The 15,617-nt window shown below is 51.2% G+C and overlaps 1 protein-coding gene across 1 annotated transcript in view; it reads left to right on the top strand.

Moving 5' to 3' along the window:
* Nucleotides 1–15,617, top strand: part of LOC124234306 (interferon-induced GTP-binding protein Mx2-like) — a 35,070-nt gene that overhangs the window by 9,594 nt on the left and 9,859 nt on the right. The window contains exons 2-7 of the mRNA XM_046651615.1: nt 769–1,150; nt 1,699–1,891; nt 3,539–3,676; nt 7,314–7,468; nt 11,343–11,481; nt 14,389–14,587. Coding sequence (XP_046507571.1) covers nt 914–1,150; nt 1,699–1,891; nt 3,539–3,676; nt 7,314–7,468; nt 11,343–11,481; nt 14,389–14,587 — 1,061 coding nt within the window. The 5' untranslated portion in view covers nt 769–913. The remainder of the gene's footprint in view (nt 1–768; nt 1,151–1,698; nt 1,892–3,538; nt 3,677–7,313; nt 7,469–11,342; nt 11,482–14,388; nt 14,588–15,617) is intronic.

Below are 15,617 nucleotides of genomic sequence, written 5' to 3'. Positions count from 1 at the left end.
GACATGAATTTGAGGGGCGGGGTGGGGGGGAGGGGAAACCGTTCAACCTCCTGCATCCACTGTGTTCCTGGAGGGGAGGGGTCGTGTAAGTCAGAGTAGGCAGAGGTTCCTGCCCAGTGTCGCCTGGCTTGGGTCTCTGAGTGCTGACTGAGGCCGGTAACTGGACTTCCGGCACTTCAGCTTCCTGACCTGGAAGATGCAGATAAGGAGCTGACACGCAGGGCTGCTGTGAAGATACAGTGAGCCTCTGAGAGCAGTGCTGGGCGAGGCCAGTACTCCCCATGCCAGAGATTTCTGACAGTGCTGGCTTGATCCATAGAGCCATAGACACCCAAACACCCACTCCTCCTAGACTCCCAGCAGCCCAACCGGGTCTGGGTGAGGAACGGTGACAGCACGGGGTGGGGGCACCGGCTTCCAGAGGGCCTGAGAGATGCCGCTTCTCCTCTCTCCACGCCTAAGGGTCTCCTGTCCCGTCCTGAGCCACAGGTGACATGGAGCCCATCATAAGTGACAGAGGAACATTCACTCTCCTGTGGAAAGGTGGAATCCACTGCCCCTTGTCCCGAAGCCCTGGGGACCCATAGAGACCCCACTTGTTCTCTGCACCCCTTTGCGCCAACATCCCCTCCTCACACAGGGGGCCTGTGTCTGTGGGGGAGGCAGGGGTGGTACTGCGGTTGGGTGAGCCGAGGCTGGCAGATGTGCGGCCTAGGGGAGGACCATCTGGTGACGTTTGGGCCACTCTCCCACCTTGTGTCTTTGCAGGGCTTGTGAAGAAGATTGGAGGTCCTGAAGCACAGGAACTCGCCCACCAGCTCTGGCTGGGCGACAGCTAATACCCAAGGCCCACCGGTTTGGGCGGCACAAGAAGAAGAATTCATTGTCTTCCCAGCACCATCCAAAAAAAGAAATGAGTTTCTCCCAGCAACGGCCACCGCCCCCTGGTGGAGCAGCAGGAAAAATGACGATTCCCCCAAACGGGCAGGTGGGAGAGAAGTTCTCGATGCAGATCCCCAAGGATTTCAACTTTCTGGCATTGAACACTCCGCTGCCAGAAGAAGAAACGGGCCAACAGAGGACAAAGGAAAGTCAGGAGGGCCAACGTTCAGGACAGGCGCATTCCAGCCGCCAGCCAAATGAAGGACAGGTGAGTGGCTGTGGATGAGCCCACCCGCTCCAACAGCACAGCTGGTGGCCCCCAGCTCTCCTGGGCATGCCAACAAGCACCAGGGACATAGTCTCTGGGATAGCAATGCCCTTCCTCAGCATGAGTCTGGGGGCTTCTGTTCCATGTACCGGAGTCTCCTTCCCCGGAGATTTTCCTTGGGCTACTCCTACTGCTGTCACCACTGCCAACCCCCCCACCTCCCTCCTACCTCAGCTCAGCAGCCCCAGTGCCCAGCTCCTCCCTCCTTCCAGCTGGGAGCTCCCACCTCTTGGTACCTTCTCTCTGCTCAGCCAGGAATCTCCCCCAACCCAGCCCCAGATATCTGCCACGTCAGCAGAAGTTAAGCCTCAATAGGAACAGGTCACAGGGACCTCCCCGAGGCACAACTGAGTCCTCCTGCAACCCAGATCCTCCTCCCAGCCCTCCCATATGCAACCAACATCAGTAGATGCACAGATTCTGCCTCCCCACGGCCGTGGGAGCCCTATCAGTTGCCAAGGCTGTGAATTCTCTTCTGCCTCCTCCAGGGGCTCGAGAACAACCTGTACAACCAGTACGAGGAGAAGGTGCGCCCGTGCATCGACCTCATCGACTCCCTGCGGGCCCTGGGTGTGGAGCAGGACATAGCCCTGCCCGCTATCGCCGTCATCGGGGACCAGAGCTCGGGCAAGAGCTCTGTGCTGGAGGCTCTTTCCGGGGTCGCCCTTCCCAGAGGCAGCGGTAAGCACGGATGGACCAGCATTACCTGCAGGGAGTAGCCAGCCACCTGTGAGCCACAGAGCATCCCTGAGGTACCAGTGGTTTCAGAGACAGACTGCTGGAAGGTCCGCAGGAGGACAGCTCCTCCAGGCCCTGACGGCTAAGGTCTAGAGGGCACTTCCTGGGCTGGCCACCCTGGATGTGCTGTGCAGTCCCCTCTCACACGGCCGTAGCCACCGCTTGGCCTGTATCAGTCAAGATCTGGGGACCTTGTGGGTTCTTCTAGTGGTCTCTGTGAGAGTGCAGAAGCATTTCTTCTTTGATCGTGTTAAATTTATAAGTTTCAGGTGACATATGTAGTCTTTTCGAATAATTTTCTCAATGCTTTGAAAAGCTGTTAGCCAGGATCACGGCATGATAAGACACTTTTTCCTGTAATTGTGTGTGCAGAGTCAAGATGCTGTGGTACATGTATGACTTAATAAGATAATTATAGAGGAAGAAAAGAAGGAAAGAGGTGGTATCCCCAAAGTGGGTAGAGGGAGGCCCCGTCCTGATTCCCTCTCTTGCTCCCACCTCCTGCCAGCGCTGCCCACCAGCCAAACCCAACCAGAGCCTAAGGGCCAGGAGGCACAGACACTGTCCTGCCAGGGCTGCCTCTGGGGCAGAGAGGAGGGTGTGGGAAGCTGGAGCTCTGCCCAGATCCTCCAAGGCCCCCAACAAGAGCCGCCACACTAGGCGCCCAGCCCGTGTTCCCTCCCGGCCACAGGTAGCCCCATCCTCTGCTCCGGGCTGTCCTCTAAGATCCCATCAGCCTGGGCGCCTGATGCCTGAGAGGGTAAGAGTCTGGGGCAGGCGCTCCTCCTCACTGCTCTGGGTTCGGGATTTTGGGGAGAGGCACAACAGAGCGGAGAGTCTGGATGTGGGATGGCCAGGGGCAAGCATGGGACCCTGGGCAAGTCCTCAGGCTGGACCAGGAGATAACTGCTGGCTCATAGGCAGCGCTCCTTCACAGCCCTGCACAGCAGGAGCCCCAGCCCCAACAGCTCGGGGCTATTCTAGCCTTCTTAGCTCCAGCTGCACCGGGAGCTTCCTACCTTCCTGCTGGGCAGCAGACACCTTTAGGATTTCTGTGGACCCCCACCTTTGGAACGTCCAGCATCTCCCCCAGGCTCCTGCCACCTCCTCCCTGCACCCTCCACCCTCGAGTTCGGGGGGAGCCTTGGGAGGGGCTCATGGCCCTTGGGCAGACCTCACTGCTCCACATCTCTGTCTGCTCCCGTCCCCCGGCTGCCACCTGGACAAAGACAAGTCCCGCCCATGCCCAGGGTGCTGGCCCAGCTCTGAGGTGTGCGGGAGCCTCGACTTCTGCTTGCATGCCTTACCGGGCAGCGAGGCAGCGACTGTGGCCACAGTCAGCCTGGAGGTGCTCGATGACCCCCGAGCGGGGCGCTGGCACCAGCTGCAACTGCTTGCAGTCCCCGAGCCCACGCTACTTTGCACCTGCCCAGTCCAGGCCCCCTTCAGGTACCAGCGGGCCCTTGAGGGTCAGAAATTTCAGACGAGGCCTCTGGGGACCCTAGGGCAGCTCCTTGGCGGGTAAGAGTGAAGGACACCTGTGAATCTTCTTTTTAAAGCAAACTTAGGGTGTTTGGGAATCTCTCTCAGGAATCGTAACCAGGTGTCCGCTGGTGCTGAAACTGAAGAAGCAGCTGCAGGAGTGCACGTGGAGGGGCAGGATCAGTTACAGGAACATGGAGGTCCAGCTGCAGGAGCCCTCCCAGGTGGAGAAGGAGATCTGCAAAGGTAGGACCCACGCGGGCTCCACAGGTGCCTCTCCCTGGCTGCTCCCTCACCGTCCCGGCTCCGGCTGCTCCTCCTCCTGATCAGTGGGGATTCTTCAGCTCCCCCAGGGAGCACACTCTCTTCCTGCCAGGCTTTGCCACATGCTGGCCCCCCTGCCGCCCACACTGCCCCCTCCTTTCACCTGCCTAATTCCTACTCCGACTTCGGGTCTCAGTTTACCTGTCCCTCCTCAGGAAGTGTCCCCCGCAGGACCCCCCAGCCCTAGCCCCCAGCCCAGATCTCCTGGTCACCACTGTCCTGAGACACAATGATGGCTGGCCGCCTTGTGGCCCCGTTCCCATGCAGCATCCCCCAAACACCGACCCCACCCACCCATCATTCCTGGAAGCACAGCCAACACTCAGCCTTTGAAGAAAGTTTACCAATGCGTGAGATTAGCATCAGGTAAGGATAGAAGGATAAAGAGGCCGAATTCCTCCTGGAGTCCACTTCCGTAGCCCCTCAGAGGAGCTCCTGGAGGTCACCCCCTCTACAGCCCTGCACGCCCACATCCCTGAGCCTGCCCAGCCCTCCCTGTGCAGGTTCTCCCCTTTCCTGCTCCCCTGCTGGTCTCAGCCAGGCAGGCAAAAGATAGCCCTGACCCTAAGAGGAGTCTCTGCAGCGACAACCTCAGTTCCAGGGAGCCAGGCTTTGCACATCATTAAATAGCAAACTCCGCATCTGAAGGGGAGGCCTTTTCGGGACTTCCCGGGCTCAGCGCCCCAAGAACCCAGTGTCTCCAGGCCTCAGATAGCTCACTGAGGGGATCCCTTCCAGAATGGAGGAGTCCTGCCCCCAGTCTGGCATTTACCCCTGAATACAGAAGCTGCTCGAGGCCCCCAGTTGGCAAGTTTTAGCTTCAACGTACAAAAACTCTGCACCCCAGCTGTGCCCACCACGGCTGTCCCGGGGCTGCCATGGTGCCGAGCACACCCTGCAGCATTCATTGATGTCTGTCCTGACTCTCTGTGGGCAGGACCAGGAGGGCTGTGTGCTCTCGGAGCCTCTAGCAGAGCTCCAGCACACCGTGGGTGCATGCGTTGCAAATGTTCTGTGTAAGGATGGATGATGAGCAGGCCGTGGCTAAGGCGTCTTTAGAACAGCATCTCAGAACTTCCGTCCCCTGCTGGTAGGAGTGTAAATTGGTGCAACCACTTTGGAAAACTGGCGATATCCACTAAAGCTGGAGGTGGGCACACCCTATGATGCTCCAATGCTCCACTCCTGAGTATGCACCCAGCCACAATGTGCACCAAAAGACAGGTTCTAGAATGTTCCTTGCAACACTCTTGTGCTAGCAACACCCTGGGAACTACCCCAATGTCCGTCCACAGTAGACTGGATCAGGCAATGCCGCATGGCCACAGGGTAGAATAAGACACAGATATGAGGACGAACAGCCCTCAGCTACAAGCACCAACAAGGGTGACTCTTACAAACGTAAGGTTGAGTGAAAGGGGCTAGACATAAGGGAGTCCATGTTTTACAATTCCACTTGTAATTAGGTGGGACGACATGAAATTGCTGTTCTTATGGGTCAAAAGTGGTCACGCAGCAGCAAATTCATTTGTCTCGACCAAGTCTAAAGTATAAAGATGACAAAAGGAATGAATGCTATTGGCGGTCAGGATTGTGGTCACTCTTGATGAGGGCTAGTGACCGCAGGGAGTATCTGGGCCTCTAGGGGCCGGCTGTGTTCTGTTTCTTGATCCCCGTGTTGGTTACACCTGTGTGTGCAGCCTGTGAAACTCACCAAGCCACACACTTAGGACAGTGGGTACTTTTCTGTACATATGTTACGCTTCAACAAAAAACTACAAAAATCATGTCTTAAATAGTGATTATGAAACGATAATTAAAACAGGAAAAGCTCAGAAGGAGTAACCCTGGTTTTCAACATGCCCCTGTTCTAGCGCTAAAGGATTAGGCAATTAACTGGAAGTGTTGCTTAAGCTGCCTCCCTGTTTTCCGTTTCAGAGTTGTCCCCAAATGTAGGTGGAATGCGTAACTGCCCACAGATTTCATTGCTGGCGTCCCAGAATGACACCAGCATTTCTCTTCTCATCTGACCCAGGTCCAGCCATCCACTTGTGGGGAGCCCACTCAGTGCCCCTGGGGCAGGCACTTCGTAACTTACAATGTCGGTGTGTTACCAGCTACAGACATAGGTTCTCTACCCACCGCACAAGAGGGGCCAAATAAAAATTGGAATGCCAGGCTTATGGCAAGGAAAAGGTTTTTATTTTGGGAGACATCAGCCAGGAGACGAGAATGAGCCGTCAAATTTGTCTCATCTCTTCTCATCTCCCCAAAAGATCGGAGGCAAGGGGTTTTTTAAAGGTTGCAAGGAACGTGGCTGCATGTAGGGTGGTAGGGGGGCATCAGTGGCCTTGCTGGTTGGAGCTTTCCCACCAGCCTGCATTTGGCCTTGTAAGGCTGCTTACAGAGGAGGATGATAAGGGAATTTGCAGGTGGGTGACCTTTGCTGTCTGTCTCCATGGAGGATAGTGGATGCTGGAGCCAGGAAGCCAGGAAGTAAGCAGGGAATGAGTACTTTGGTTTTAACCCCATATATGCTGGGTTTAATGTAGGAGAACTGACATGACGGCCAATATCAAGTGCACTCCTGTAGGTCACAACCATGCGACCTTCCCAGGGGCCCTTTACCTAAGGCCTTGGAGTCTATCAGAATGGATCCTCTCCCCATCCCAAAGCCATTGTGCCACAGAATTGGTCACAAATAAGTTGTTCGGTCCAGTGAGTTTATTGTGTCCAAGTGTAGGCTTGATGACCCCCAGGCAAGGCTGCTGGAGAAAGAAGGGTCTTCTGGCCCTGATGTTCCAGGATTCACTTTCTGTTCCATGCAACATCCAAAGGCAAATTCTGAGAAGGGAAGGAAGGGGGGAGGTATTGACACAAAGCAAGTAACTGGGGTGGGCTTAGGGAGCGTCATCCTCATGTCTCCAGGCTTCCCTGGAGACATGTCCCCGTCCTCATCTTGTCCTTGGCATGGGTGTCCTACATATCTGATTTTTGCCGTTGGCACCTTCCCCTCACCTAGACACTCCTGGGCTTCAACTCATTTCAAGATGTTAACAGGGGCCCTAGGTCCTGGCTTCCCAGCGTGGTGGTTCCTGGTCTGCAGGAGCGACATCACCTGGGGGTTTGTTGGAATTGCAGAATCTCAGGCCACTCCTCAGAGCTGCTGTTAAGAACAAGTCCCTGCATCCAGCCCACTCCCAAGCTTCCACCTTTTGAAGGGAGGAATATTGAAGAATTGGTGGATATATTTTAAAACTACCACAATTCCCACGGAAAATATTGAAAAGCGTAGAGAAAGAGAACAGGGTGCATCCGCCATCCCACTGAGAACACGTCAGTATATTTTCCTACAGACTTTCCGAGGGTTTACGTACATGCTACCACCGTAGTGGCCTCAGAGATCACTCTGCAGACTTCTGTGAAATGTTTCTTAAGCACCAGGGACTCTCCGAAGCGCCTATACTCTGAAAACAAGCGGTCACCTTTAAGAACAAGTGCTTTTTCTCACATGGGCTGTAATTTGGATTCTGAGTTTCTCCTCTCTTGGTGGTTGTAGCCCAGAACTTTGTAGCTGGGAATGGAGTTGGCATCAGCCACGAGCTCATTAGTCTGGAGATCACTTCCCCGGAGGTTCCGGATCTGACCCTCATCGACCTTCCCGGCATCGCCAGGGTGGCCGTGGGAAATCAGCCCCAGGACATCGGACGTCAGGTGAGCCTGTCTGGAACTTGGGAATGGGCCGACGTTGGGGAGGTCTCTGCCAGCAGCCCAAGGGCTCAGGTGCCTCTCCCCAGCCCTCACTTTGAGTGGTTGGGGAGGAGACCGGCAGGACTGTCCAGGGCAGGGGTCTCCTACTCAGGTTCTGAGAGGGGCCTGGCAGGTCATGGAAACAAGAGAAACTGATTCTGTGGGACAGGAGGTACATGGAACAACTCACGCCCTGCCTGACATTGTCACACGAGAATGTGGGTCCACTGTCACTAGCTGTTGTGATATTCAAAAGAAGCCAGGAATTTGGATTTTTACATCAAATCTGCCAATTTCAGCAATAATTTTTTTTAAAAAAAATTCACACTGTGTAAGTCAATCAGAGCACAGACTGTGATCTCTGGTCCGGGGCAAGAAGGCCAGCACCATGAAGAGGGATGACAGCTGCAGGACAGCAACAACCCAACACTCACCAACAGCCACTGAGCCTGTTGCTCCTTTGACCTTCCCACTTCAGGTTACCTGAGAACACGCTCCTCACTGAGATGCCTGAATGGCACATGATCTCTGGGCTGGGCCATCCCAAGACCAGCCTTGTCAAGCTTTGCCAAGCCAGCTCACATGGAAGCCAAGGAGACAAGGATGGGCTCAGGAGCAGGGGCGCGGTCCAAGGAGCGGAGGGCTAGGATGGAGGAGGAGAAGACAAGACCCTCCTGTCCTACGACTGGGGTCACTTGCCTGCCCCCTTCCCTTTTATAGGGGACACTGCCAGTGTGGGGAGCTCAACCGTAGCCAAACTTGGGGTATGGCAGTGCCAGGAGCCCCCTGGGTGGGGTGTCTGCTGGCTCCACTGTCTTGGGCAGTTAAATTACGCTTTCTTCCTCAACATCCAGAGCGCCATTCTCGGTCTCTCTAGGGGTGGTGTAATTAGCTCATTTCCCTTACTGAGTTCAGCCACTACATCCATACTTCTTACCCTCCTAGGAGGGTCCTGATCCATCCATCGAATTGGCAGGGATGTGAGAAAGATGCACAGATGGGGTCAGAGCAAGCAGCTGCCTCCTGCCACTCCATCCGTCCTCTAATGGTGTCCAGATGATTCCAACAAAACACTTTGATCTCAAACAATTTCATCCAAAACAAATTGGTTGAGATGGCAAAATATCACAGGTGCCTAAAGTACTTGAAAAATGTGCGCACCATGATTCTAAGGCTTTCCTTTGTGTTCCGGGATGCTTAAGCGCTTTGCTTTTCCTCAGTCTTTACTTCTCATTCGCTTTCAGCGCATTAAATATTTTTATTTCCAAATGCAAGTTATCACCCCCTCCTCGAAAAACATCTTCACTGGCTTCAGGGCAAATTCACTCTGGTTCTCCCCCTCCCTTCCTCCCTTGACCACTTTTTCTCTGTCAATTCTTTCCCATTTTCCTGACCTGCAAATGGTATAGTACCTCAAAGATCTCTTCTTTATATCAAAACCCTCCCTTGGTAGCTCATCTAGTCTCGGCGCTTTAAATACCACTCGTAAATCTCTATTTCCAGCCCAAACCTCTCCCCTGAACTCCAGGCTCCCATCTCCAGCTGCTCACTGGCCATTTCCCTCTGGATGTCTAATAGGCATGGTAAACTCAACAGGTCCTAAACCAGCAGCTGATCTTCCCACCCACACCCACCCTCCCACAGTCTCCTCCATCACAGGAAATGGCACCTCCATCCTTGCAGTGGCTCAGGTCACCGTCGCCCCGGTCAGCCTTGCCGCCTCTCTTTCTCTCACACAACACATCCAGTCCGGCTGCAGACCCGACTGACTCTACGTTCAAAGACATCCGGAGTCCAACCACATTTCCCCCGTCCATCACCAACATGTTAGCCCAAACCACCACCATCTCTTACTGAGTTATCATGTCTGCACTGGCCTCCTACTTGCTTTTCCTGCTTCTGCCCTTCATGCAGCACCCCCATCCCAAGTGCGTTCCCAATACAACTCTCGCGTTTCAAAGAACAGGTTGGTTGCTGTCCTTCCTTGAAGTTCTCCAATGGCTCCCATGTCAATCAGCATAAAACCTCCCAAGGTCCAATGGGACCTGGCCCCACTAGTTCATTGGCCATTTCTCCTATCACTGTGCCCCCATCTCTGGCCCCTCTCCAGCCACAGCTGAGTCCTTGGTGGTCTTGGAACTCTCCAGCGCACCCTGGTCCCTCCATCTTTGCATCTATTCTTCCTTCTTCCTGAAATGTTCTCCCCACCCAGATTTCCACATGGCACATTCTCTTATTTCCTTCAGGGTTCTGCTCAAGTGCCACCCTCTCAGTGGTGCCTTCCCTGATGTCCAATACCCCGTGCCTGGCCCTTCCGATTCCATCTGTCCTCCGTAATGAGTGTTTACTGCTTATATTCCCTCCTGGGGTGTAAACTCCTGCGGGACATTGCCTGTATCTTCATTGCTGACTCTCTAGACCCTAGAATGAGCCTAGTGCCTGGTGGGCTCCCAGTAGCAACTGTTTGCTGCATGATGAGAATGTGTTCTTTGTGAGACTTTGCTCTCCAGGCAGACATTCTGGGGAGCAGCTATCAGTCCCCAAGATCCACAGCAGTTCCCAGTCTGAGTCTATTTTACCCCCAGGGGACATTGGCAACGTCTGAGACAGTTTTAGTTGTCACAGCTTGGGAACGGGGGATTGCTACCCGTGTCCAGTGGGTAGAGACCAGAGATGCAGCTAAATATTCTACAGTGCACAGGATGGCCCCCACAACAAAGAGTTATCCACCCAAATTTGTCAATAGTGCTGAGGTGGAGAACCCTGGGTTATATGGTCTGCCACTTGCAGACATCAGCAGGATGGTCACGTGGGTGTAGCAGAGGGAAGGAGCACCAAGAAGATAACTTTTAGTTTGAGGACAATTAACATTAATACTCGCTTATAGAGGTTCATTATAACTTTACTCAGTTAAATTTTCCCTTGGCTGAGACCTAATTTGTCCTGCTTATATATGTCATTTTTATTTCACGCCAGTGTCTAATTGTTTATATGGTGCTAGTTTGTACTTACATGATACAAATTTTCTATCTTGCGGTAATGCAGTATTATCTTCTGTGTGCAACTTAAAATAATTAGATGGGATATCAGATGAGCAAAGGTATGTGTGAATTGTGCCAAAATATAAGGAAATATGTCCCAAGGTGTCTGCCTTTCCATGTTTGTTTGTACTGTCCATGAGAAAACATAATACTGAAACTTGGTATTTTAAGGCTCATGTTGCCCACATCTCTCTTTCGCCTACAAATTCTCAGAAATTTTATTGGATTTCTCTAATTTGAATGAGCTAGACCCCTTCCAAGACTAAATTGCAGATAAAGTCATTAATATGAGGAATAAACATGCGTAGAGATAGTATTGGTATCAGATAATTCTGTCGTGAGCAGGCACTGAGCACCTGCCACTTGGGGTGTTGCGCTGGACTCCTCATGGGGATATTGGGACCAGTGTCACGGATCACCACAAAGGCACTTCTGGGCTTCTCGGGCTGATACAACACAAATGCAAATCACTCTCATAGAAGGCGTCAGTTAGAAGCATAGCAGGAGAGATCTAGAGAGGGAGGAGAGGTCCCATCGGGCTACAGGAATCAGAGAGTCTTCAGGAAAGAAGAAATACCGGTGATGGGATTTGTATGATAGGTGGGAAATCCACAGAGAACTCAGTAAGGGCAGCTGGGTGGTCATTCCAGAGGAAGGGACAGGCCAAGCAAAGCCCGGAGGTGTGGAAACAGGCTCACGCTCTGGGAACACATTGGTTTTTCACAGTCACACCTGTGGGGTCGCATTGTTGGATGAGCAGAGATGTATGATTCTCCTGTGTGGTTCTTTGGCATCAGATCAAGACGCTCATCAGGAAGTACATCCAGAGGCAAGAGACGATCAACCTGGTGGTGGTCCCCTGTAACGTGGACATCGCCACCACAGAGGCGCTGAGCATGGCTCAGGAGGTGGACCCCGAGGGAGACAGGACCATAGGTAAGAGGACAGAACCAAGCTTCCAGAAGATGGGAAGGATGGGGGAGACTCCTCTTACATTTAGAAGATCCTGGAACGTAGCATTGTTAGAGACGCCCACATCCTGCATTGGATCCAAGTGCTGTTCACAGCAGAAGCCCCGTGGGCCCAGGGCTCATTCACGCACCGCAAATAAGTCGTCTTCACTCACAGTCAGGGTTAGATACGTGGCCAGAATTTGGGGGTTCTGCAGCCTCCTTCCTCTCATCCCTCATTTGCACTCCCGAGCCATTCTGGATGGGGGACGAGAACTGCCTTGTTTGCTTTCCCACAATGGTCTAGAGAGGACAAAGGGGCCCATCAGCTCTGCCATCCACAGTTGAAGCTCTTGGGACCCCGTGGTGCATGGAGAAGACCTTCATCAGGCCTCATGAACACACCGCCAGGCTTGCATCGGAGCGTGAATGTCCGCAGAATTCATACACAGGCAGAACCCTTCATGGGGAACCAGGTTCTCCTAACCGTCTTTAAAAAATGTCACCTTGGAAGGCACTGTAGGGGACTTGGTTTAACAGCACAGTCTCTGGATTTGAAGCCATAGTCTACTGCTTACTGGCTACATGTCCTTGGGCAGTGTATTTAACCTCTCCTAGCCTCGATTCCCTCATCTGCAAAGTGGTACCGACAGTCACACCTATTCGCTAGGGCTGCTGGGAGGATTACATGAAGGACGATTGTATGTGATGGTAGTTCCGTGTGTGCACACAGTATCTTCTCGGAAAATGATAGCTGCCATTTTTAAATTTTTAATATTTTTCTTTAATATCACTTCTTCATCAATTAGTCCACCTGCCCATAGAGTTTACCTTCCTGAAAATTTGCAGGTCATTTCCCCTGACAAAATGGATGCTCAGGATATAATTACCTTTTTTTGTTTCTTCCCAAACAAATGCCTGGTTTTCCAGTAAAGATAGAAATAAATATTAAGGGACTGCACCTCAAACATAAGGTTTTACTGTATGCCAACTACCCTTGTGCCCTCTTAGCTGTTGAGTTCCACAGGCATCTCCGACACACTGAACCAGAGAGAAAACTCAGGCTTTGGGTCACCAGTCATTCATTGTAAGTCCAAATTCTTTCTCTTCTTGTGATCATAAGTCATTAGAGATGCCTTATTGGTGGCCAAAGTAGATAATATCATCTGTCCAGCAGATAGATCTATTGGGATATTAATGTCTTTGCATAAATTTAGTAACTCTTCTTATTAATAGTCAGTTTTCTAGTCCTCTAATTATCCACAAACTCAGATAATCAACAATTCTCACTAAATATTAGCGCTTTTCCAGTTTGGCTCAGTCATCTCAGCTCCCTCTCACCCAAGGGTCTGGAATGCTCTTTGTCCATCTTCACTGGGCTGGTTCCTTCCTCTCATTCAGATCTCAGACCACCTGTTGCCTTCCCAGAGGCCCTCTTTGTCCACCCAACCTAAAACTGTACCATCCGCTCCTGCCTGCAGTCATTTGGCAGCATCTCACTTTATTTTAATTCTCTTCATAGCACTTTGATATCAGATACTTTCCTTTATTTCTTGTATATTACTAGATTAATTTATCTGACTTTTTCCCACTAGAAGATGGGGCGACATTCATGAGACCAGGGATTCTGCCATCTCATTTACTACCACCTCCTTAACACCTAAAGTGGTGTGATTAATAAGCATTTGTTAATTCAATACGTAAGTGTAATATAATCAGAAATGAATTAATTTAAAAAGAGAAAAAAATGAAAGCATCTAAAAATTGCTGACACTGCCTTTCTCTGTGGCCCAATAGTTGGGGCATTCAATGATGCTTATGAGTGGATGCCGTAGATGGAAGCATGTGGATTTTCTGACTTGAGTCCTGTTTCAAACTGAGGCACAGTAAGAAAAGGTCCTCTCTCCCCAGCTAGGGTGAATTCTAATTGCAAGCTTCAATTTGTATTATCTGACTGCCTCTTCTCCGAATAAAGTACAATGAATGACGGCTGGATCCAGGGAATGGCCTTCCTGGCTGCGGTCTCCCCTCCCATTGGAAGGTCCTCTCCTTTACCAATGGAAGGTGCAAGAGTAGATTCAGAGACTTCTTGGCTCTGTTAGTAACATGACGGTCTGTGCTCACACAAACCTTTTAGTGAGTGTAAAGATCTCTCTTAAATGACAGCTTCTGGTAACAGGGAGTTTAAAACAGAGAGAGAGAAATTCAACTGCTGAGGTGCCCGGAAGATTTCAGGAAGTGGTAGACCAGATGGTCAGACATAACAGCAAGTTAAAAATAAGGACAAAAATAGTAAAAGGTGACATTCAGGTTTCTAACATAATCAAGCAAAGAATGCAGTGGCTATTTGACACTCAAAGAACACGAGCAAAAGTAAATGCTCGGGATTCGAAGCTTTCAATCCAATGTGAGTGGGAAAGTGAGGGACAGAAGAGTGAGGGGGAAGGCAGGGAGGGGAATACCAAAGGAGGCGCCCAAGGAAAGCGGCAGGGTGGGTCTGTGATGGGAGAAGCTAGAGAGATGGCACTGGCCCTCCTGACAGTGGGGAATGAGGTGGTCTTGGGAACACGGTGATGGAGCTGCTGGAGCTGGTCAGTTCACCTGCCCTAGGTGAACGAGGGCATAACCCAGCAGGTGCCCAAGAAACATTGATCAAGTAAATTATACAAGGGAATTAATGAGCTGAGCCAGTGGGTGAGCAAATAAAAATGCAGATAAGACGGGTGACGATGGAATGAATGAATGAATGAATGGGCTGTCAGGCGCTGGGCAATTAAGGCTGAAGAAGACTTTGTTGGTCCCAGCCAAAGAGGGATCCCATAGCCCGGCAGCATTCAAATATACGTGAGGAGAGAACTGAGCTTTCCCTTGTGGTTCTTTAACCATCTCACAGGGATCCTGACCAAACCAGACCTCGTGGACAAGGGCACGGAAAAAGTTGTGGTGAATGTGGTGCAGAACCTCACCTACCATCTGAAAAAGGGTTATATGATCGTGAAGTGCAGGGGCCAGCAGGACATCACCAACAAGCTGAGCTTGGCGGAGGCCACCAAGAGAGAAATGGCATTCTTTCAAACACACCCGTATTTCAGGTGAGATTCTTTAGGACAGCCCTGAAATTGGACTCCACGGAAGCCAGCCTCGCCTGCCAGAGTCAGCCGAGATGGTTGCCAAATTATATATAAAAATTACACAAGGTAGCACAACCTAGCCTTGTCTTTATTTGAGTGTTAAATTTATTGGTTTCCTTAGACAAATCATTTTTTCTTGGACTCTGATGGTGCTGATTAACAATGGTAATATGGCATTTCTTAGAGGATAGGGCACTGTGGTTCCCAAAAGGCTTTCACTTGCTTTCTCATTTGAGTCCCACAAAATTTTTTTTAATGCTTTTTGATGAGGAAGATTGGCCCTGAACTAACATCTGTTGCCAATCTTCCTCTTTTTTTTAAAAAAAACTTTTCTCCCAAAAGCCCCCGTGCATGGTTGTATATTCTAGTTGCAGGTCCTTCTGGTTGTGCTATGTGGGACGCTGCCTCAGCATGGCTTGATGAGCAGTATGTAGGTCCACACCCAGGATCCGAACCAGTAAACCCCAGGCTGCCGAAACAGAGCACGCAAACTTAACCACTCAGCCATGGCGCTGGCCCTTTAGTCCCACAAAATCTTAAGAGATACGTATGGCAAGTGAGGTCCTTCCCATTTTTATAGATAAGAGTAATGAGATCAAAGAAATAGTGAGTGGAAACAGGCCGAGAAACACCAGTCCAGAAACCTATGTCAACCTATGTTAAGCTACGGTTAACCTCCAGAAACCTGTATGAACCATCATAAATGGTACACATTAAACCTGCTTAATGGAACTCTCCACCTCTTGAGAGCCTGCAAACGAACTGGTTTTATTTCCTATAAACCATCCTGTAGAGACCACAGCTTGCAGGACATTGGGATGTCTCTCATTGAATTGGGCACTTTTCACTTTCATTTTATTCAGGAGCTTGCTATCCTTGAACCACGTGGGAGCAGGGTGATAAGATGCAGAGGGCACCCCTGCTTTAAGGAGAGATACAGAGGGAAAGTCATGAATTGCTACTTGCTGCGTGCCCCTGGGAAATGGCTCAG

This window comes from Equus quagga, unplaced genomic scaffold (assembly GCF_021613505.1).
Source record: "Equus quagga isolate Etosha38 unplaced genomic scaffold, UCLA_HA_Equagga_1.0 73442_RagTag, whole genome shotgun sequence".
Classification (NCBI taxonomy): domain Eukaryota; kingdom Metazoa; phylum Chordata; class Mammalia; order Perissodactyla; family Equidae; genus Equus; species Equus quagga.
This window is presented reverse-complemented; position numbering and strand designations above follow the sequence as displayed.